We start from the raw sequence: 6,741 nt of genomic DNA, 5'->3' as shown, positions 1-6,741 counted from the left end.
ACTCTTTCCTCTGATAGCTGTAAACTTTGAGAGCTATAAACAGTTCCTGGACATGGACAGAAGGAAATGTGCCTTATGGAAAGGTCACTGTCCCTCGGAGGAGCTGGGTTGCCCAGAAGCATTGGGAAAGTGAGGGAGCAAGACATAGAAAGGGAGCTGTTCTGTACACAACCAGGAGCTGTCTGGTTCCACATTGCATGAGGAGAACGAAAGACAGTGCTAAATACCTCAGCCCAGAAATGCACAGAGGAGCAGTTAAACACTGGCAATAAATCAGATTTGTTCTCCTTACCTGGAAGGGGAAAAGGTTTTCAAGGAGGAGGGTGCAGGTCCACGCTTGCAGCAGGCTCACCCTGGGCATGCCTTTCCCTTGCAGGCATGGAGATCGCCGCCTTCCTCTCAGACAAGGCTGGTGCCATCTCAGTGGTGGAAAAAAGAGAGTTCCCTTTCCAGAACGCGCTGGGTCCGCAGGTTGGAGGAGTTGCCATGAAGGTTAGAAAAACCGGCTGCTCATTTCTAGGACGGAGAACGCACGCTGTCCAAGCAGCCCTGTGGTCTGCACCAGCCCCAGTGCCGAGTCACAACCCTGCGTGCTCAGCCACCGCTCTCACACGCAGCTTCCCTCACACACAGCGCGCTTCCCAGCTCAGCTTCATCCCCAAACCCCGCTTCACGCTGGGCCCACCTCACACACTGGTCCTGGCTGGGACCAAAGCAGAGCCAAGACTCCCCTGCGCCAGCCAGGGGCAGGAATGAGAGCTCTCTGCAGGCTGGAGCAGCAGCTACACTGCCTGCCTGGGGTTTGGCTGGTTACGGCTCTTTTTACAGCACATACAGCCTGGAATTTCCTAGTGACTTCTCAAACCAGCTTCCTCTTCCTTTTCAGATGCTGCAAAATAAAGGAGTGAAGTTTTACATGAAAACAGAACTCTGTGAGCTGAAAGGAAAGGATGGAAAGGTCAGTTGTGTCATTGTGATCACTGATCTGCTAATTTTAGGGGAAAGAAGCCCAAACTGAGGTATAATCCAGTGCCTACATCTAGGCTTTCCTCTCCCATGTCTAGACCCTCACATTTCTTTTCATTGAGCACAACCTTGGTCTCAGAGGGCACCAGTAGGTGTTCCTATCTCGGGGACAACAGCGTGATTTTCTCTTACGTTCCTGGCAACACACATTAGTTGGACAAGGTGATCTGGACCTGGGGAAGGAAAAAAGACAGCAAAGAATGAGGCAGCAGGGAGGCTGCAGGAATTAGGACAGCGTTTTAACCCCTTGTTAACAATTCTTGCTTTCTTCCTAGGTCACAGAGGCTGTTCTCACCAGTGGGGAGAAACTCCCTGCAGATGTGGTAGTGGCAGGAGTAGGTAAGAGGCCCCAGCTGGGAGAAGGAGGTGGCTTTGGGCACAGGGACAACAGCCAGCAAGCCCAGAGCACCCCAGTGCAACCAGGACACCATTCCCTGCAGTATCTTTCCCACTCTGTTTTCATCCACCCTTCCTGCTGGGCCCAAACACCTGGAGAAAATCAGCAGCCCATGAGTGATGGCGGGAGGGGAGGAGCTGCTTGTGCTCCCAGTGTGACTTTGCCACGCTTGCCGAGCTGTGCAGGGCCCTGCTGTGCTGTCAGAGCGGGCCCTGTCCTGGGCCCTGGTTTTCCTGCCCCTGGATTAGCTCAGCACCAGCCCAGGCACTCATAAAGGAGTGGAGCATCTCCCTGCTGAGGAGCAGCTGAGGGAGCTGGGGCTCTTTAGCTCGGAGCAGGGGAGTCTGAGGGGTGCCCTCATTCCTGGGGATCCATTTGGAAAGGGCAGTGTCAGGAGGAAGGAGCCAGGCTCTGCTCTGGGATGGCCAATGCCAGGACAAGGGGCAATGGTCCCAAGCTGGAGCACAGGAGGTTCAAGCTGAAGATGAGGACAAACTTTGTCAGTGAGGGTGGCAGAGCATGGCCCAGGCTGCCCAGAGAGGTTGTGGAGTCTCCTCTGGAGACACCCAAAGCCCTGGCCGTGTTCCTGTGTGACTGCTCTGGTGATCCTGCTCTGGCAGGGGTTGCACTGGGGGAGCTCTCCAGATCCCTTCCATCTCCTCATATTCTGGGATTCTGTGGGGGTGGCTCTCCCCATGGGCACATCCTTGCTGTGTGGCCAAGGCCACGTTTCCTCCCTGCTATCACAGAGCTTTGCTGAATTTGTCCTCGCTCCTTTCCCTGCAGGAGTGATCCCCAACTCAGCGTTTCTGAAGGGCACGGCCATCACCAGAGATGACAGCGGTGCCATCCTGGTGGATCTGGTACGTGCCAGTTGAGTATCCCCACTCCACACCCAGTCCCATCCCTCTCATCACAGCACTAATTGCTTTCTGTCCTGTTAGCACATGCAAACCAACATCCCAAATGTCTTCGCTGCGGGGGACGTGGTCTCCTTTCCTGTAGCGCTGCTCAACGGGGACCGGTCCAGCATCCATCACCAACAGGTGGCTGAGGCTCATGGTGAGACAGCACGGCCACGCTGCTTCCCAGCTCCCTGCGGAGATGGCATCGAGGGAATGGGGCAGGAGGGACAGCAGGATAGCAAGAGGCAGGAGATGCTTCTTTGGGAACCTGTAGGAAATGAAAACGTTTCCTCTGCTGGTTCATCACAGGTCACATTGCTGCCTTAAACATGCTGAAGAAAGAGAAGAAGTTGCACACTGTTCCCTTCTTCTGGACCACGATGCTTGGGAAAAGCATCCGTTACGCAGGTAGGAGGGCGCAGAGAGGTGGGAACGGCCAAATTGCTTCCTAGCCCATCTGTACAGCCACCAGCTGGGGCTTGTAAACAGTTCACCTTGCTTCACCTGAAGGAGCTCAAGTTTAGGGCCATGACAGGGTTGTGAACTCAGTTTCTGAGCTCTGGGCATGCATGTTACCCACAGCTCTTGTTCTTTGCTGATGTCCGGTGGCTTGGAGGTCACAAAAGAGGAAGAACTTCCTTCTCCAAGCCAAGGAAAAGCTTGGGGTCATGACTCAGTCCTGCATCTCTGGGCCAGTTCTGCTTGTCCAGGGCTTCTGTGCCTGCTCCCCAGCCCTGTCCCAGCCCAGACCCCTGTTCCCTGCTCCTACCTGAACCAGCAGTGGCACTGAGGTGGGATGGGTGGCAGCTGCTGTACCAGGGCTCCCCGAGCAGGCTCTGCCGCTCTCTCTTGCAGGCTGTGGAAAGGGCTACACAGACACCATTGTGAAGGGCAACCTGGAGCAACAGAAATTCCTGATTTTTTATATCAGGTGAGTGAAGCTGTCACTGGTTCGTGCCCTGACAAAACAGCACCCTGGGAACAGGGCATGGTCCTCTCTGTACGGGCTGCAGAGCTCTGTGGAGGCTCCACATCACCTTCCGCAGCTGCACACCGCAGGCAGCTGCTGGTCTATGAACCAACGCTGAGATGGTATCAGAGCAAACCAAAGCCAGGCAGGAAAAGAGATGAGGATGAGCTTCCATGAAGACAGCAGCTGGGCAGGGAGCCCGGGACACATCTCCTCGCCTTCTGCCCCACTGCTCCCAGGCTCGGTGCCCAGCTCCCAGCAGCGCCAGGCGACCCGCTGCCAGTCCCCGTGCACCCTGCAGTACCAGCCACCCTGCACAGAGCCCTCCGAAATCCAGCTGGCCTCCGGCCGGGGTGCCACGGGGACGCTGCCATGCTGAGCTATGTGCACTGAACAGATCTGCAATCTTCCGCTTTCCCTTTCAGGGACGGCTTCGTGACTGCAGCTGCCAGTCTGAACTGCGACCCCATGGTGTCTCTGATCGCAGAAGTTTTATACTCGGGGAGACAAATCTCCAAAGAAGAAGCAGAGTAAGTGACCCCCTGCCCAAGCTGGTGTTAGGACCACACTGCAGTCTCCATGCCAGCAGAGCCCACCGAGAGGTGTGATTTACCCCAAGCCCCCACCGTACCTCTCGTTTGCAGGGCCTGCGATGCCTGCAATGTACCCTCGCTGGCAAAAACCTAAGCTCGGTGCATGCCCCGCTGCGAGGGGCACAGCGCCAACCAAGCGTTAACAGCTCTGCATCCTCCCATCCTGCCACGAGAGAAATAAAATCACGAGCAAAACCGAACCCAGCACCTACATTGTGTCTGCGGACAGCCCTTGGCTGCTCACTCGCACGCCGGGGCAAAGCACAGCAGCACTTCAGATCTGGCTGGGCTGGGTAAGAGGAAGATGTCCCTGTCCTGGCACTTGGCTGTGGGTCTGAGCAGGGAGGAGCAGCCCCGTGTTCCCAGATCCATCAACTCCTCCTGCTCCTCTCGCTGGCAGTTGGCAGGGAGCTTGCGTTCAGCACACCGGTCACGCTGACCTTCTGCTGTGCAGAAGCACATTTTCCCAGCGAGAGGAGCTGCGACCAAGGCAAGCTGCTCCCCTGGCTGGGAACTACATGGTCTGCGTGTGAAAACTCACCCGAAATACCCTACCCCTAAGGGTAGAGAGCTGCCACCCCACCTCTGAGCGAGCAGCACCTGCTGTTCTTGCTACAGCTGGCTTCAAATTGCATTAACTGCCCCAGCGAGCACTTCCCATCCCCTGACAGCAGCCGGCCACTGGCAGAGAAATCCTGGTCTCGGTCCATGGCCCCTCTCCTGCTGGGTCCCTCTGGGCTGGATGCTTCAAGGAGGCAGCCGGATGCTGCAGGAAACGCAGCCTCGACGCTAGAGGAAAGAGTTACCAGATTTTGTGCAAGGCAACAGCGAGTGAGGCTGTGCTTTCTACAGGAAACACTGCACTTACTCACCGGTCACATGGGGCTGTGCGGGAGGAAGGGTAAGCCCCGAGAGCCGGCGAGTTCCCACAGGGACATTTACTCTGTCAACCTAAAACCCCTCTGTTTTTACCTTAAATGCAGGCCCGAGCCTGTCTGCTCAGCAGGTGAGCTACTGCAACGCTGGTTTTGTGTTAAACGCACAAACCTGCGCTCTGGCATCTTCTCCCGGATGAATTTGACCTGAAATACGAGGTTTTTACATTTCCTGACCCCAGCGGTTTGGTGCTGCCACTCAGGGCAACTCTGTGCCCCAAAACAGCCACATCTTCCCAAGGCAAGAGCTCGTCCTCGGCAGAGCAGGTCAGTGCTTCACGACGGCAGGAGGAAGCAGCAAATCCAAGCATTACCCCTGGGCCGAGGCACACGAGGGCGGAGGTGCCAGTGGCTGCAGCTCCTCCATATCATGCATCGACAGCGCTGCATGGGAGGAGCACCATGGCTGGGAGCTCCTCCTTGCCCTCGGGCATCCTGCACACACACACACACCCCCCCACCCACGACTTTTTGCCCCTTCGCTGCACACCGGGACTCACTGAGCACCGAGCAGGTGCTGGATATTTTGTATGGACTTGCAGCAGGGAAGTCTCCACCACTTGCAGTGGAAACCACCAGCTCTGCCTTGAGCTGGAGCTGCTCACCCGTGGTCCTTCCTGCTCAGAGCACAATCCAGTTTCAGCAGCCTCAGTCTCTCTGAGTGACAACAGCCCCAAAGAAACTCAGATTCTTGCAGCCATCAGCAAGCACACACCAAGCAGAGCAGCTTTACATGAGGAAGGACCACAGGACAACATTGATTTGCTCCACTTCTCCCACTTAATGGACACCAGGCCACCTTCTGCACATCGACAGGTGCCAAAATTTGGTAGCAGCCCTGCCTTGGAGCCTGAGCAGACAGATTTGGTTGAGACCCTGCAGCTTTGCTTCAGCCCAAGGCCATTCCTCCCTGCCTGCCTTTGGAGCTGGGACCAGCCGTGATCTTTCTGGCAGACCCCGAGCAGTAGCGTTTGCACCTCCCTCTGCTCCCCAAGGCAGCCTGGGAGGTGGTGATGCCTCATGGGAGAGGCACCTTCAGGGGTGCAGAGGGTCCCAGAAGCCCTCACTGTGTCCACACGCAGACTTTTCACCACAGGAGAGCTCTACAGCTCCGTTCTCACCCAGCGCAGGACTCCCCATCCCTGGAGAGCAGCTTCCAAACCCCCTTCGGTGCCGTCTCCTGCTCCTCTCCACCAGCGAGGCAGAGCCTGGACCCCGGAGGAGCACAGTGAGGTTCACCTGGGCCCCTGCCAGCAACAAATACCTGGAGCCCGCCCCCGGGGTTGGCCGCAGCAGGGGCTGCCCAGCCTCGCAGGACACTGGTTCCCAGAACAGGCGGCTGGGACCATGTGTGACTCGGCCCTGAGTCACCCGCTCCCGGCAGCCTGACACGCACCAGGGCAGCGTGGGTGTGGAGCCGGCCCTCTCCTGCGGCCCCATCCCGGGGAGCTGTGGAGCTGATCCTGCTCCCGAGCAGAGCAGCAAGATCTGAACAACCAACCCTCCACCTGCAGAGCCCGGTCCTTAGCCAGGGACTGAGCTCCAGTGCTACACCCCCCCTGCAGGGTCCACAGCCCCCCACCAACCCTGCCAGGCAGATCTGGGAAGCCCACAGGCAAAAGACTTCCTAAAAACTGAGCTGTTGAGCGAAACAAAAAGTTTAATGCTTCTTTCAGTCTCCTCCGGTCACCACCCAGCTCAGTGCTCCCCCACCAGCAGGGGGGACCCTGCTGGGCAGCCCCCTGCCTGGCAATTCCCCCGTCAAGGCTTTGTCTGGAGGCTTCTTCATCTCGGTCGGGCTCATCCTCGGCCCTCAGATCCGCAGGGCGCTGCAGGCTGGCTCATCCCTGGCGCGGGTCTGGCTGATATCCAAGGTGTCGGTGCCGAGAAGAGAGTGGCTACATTCAACAGTTCT

At 57.3% G+C, this 6,741-nt stretch overlaps 1 protein-coding gene across 1 annotated transcript in view; it reads left to right on the top strand.

Moving 5' to 3' along the window:
• The window catches only part of LOC104548710 (apoptosis-inducing factor 3-like), a 7,033-nt gene extending 3,048 nt beyond the window's left edge, over positions 1 to 3,985 (top strand). Inside the window, exons 10-18 of the mRNA XM_010194805.1 lie at positions 377 to 492; positions 887 to 958; positions 1,302 to 1,365; positions 2,210 to 2,286; positions 2,368 to 2,485; positions 2,638 to 2,736; positions 3,184 to 3,259; positions 3,724 to 3,828; positions 3,943 to 3,985. Of these exons, the coding sequence (XP_010193107.1) occupies positions 377 to 492; positions 887 to 958; positions 1,302 to 1,365; positions 2,210 to 2,286; positions 2,368 to 2,485; positions 2,638 to 2,736; positions 3,184 to 3,259; positions 3,724 to 3,828; positions 3,943 to 3,985 (770 nt within the window). The remainder of the gene's footprint in view (positions 1 to 376; positions 493 to 886; positions 959 to 1,301; positions 1,366 to 2,209; positions 2,287 to 2,367; positions 2,486 to 2,637; positions 2,737 to 3,183; positions 3,260 to 3,723; positions 3,829 to 3,942) is intronic.
• The last annotated feature ends 2,756 nt before the right edge of the window (positions 3,986 to 6,741 follow it).

The sequence above is a fragment of the Mesitornis unicolor genome, unplaced genomic scaffold (genome assembly GCF_000695765.1).
Source record: "Mesitornis unicolor isolate BGI_N332 unplaced genomic scaffold, ASM69576v1 scaffold17351, whole genome shotgun sequence".
Taxonomy (NCBI): domain Eukaryota; kingdom Metazoa; phylum Chordata; class Aves; order Mesitornithiformes; family Mesitornithidae; genus Mesitornis; species Mesitornis unicolor.
Note: the sequence above shows the minus strand (reverse complement) of the source record. Positions and strands in the feature narration are given on the sequence as shown.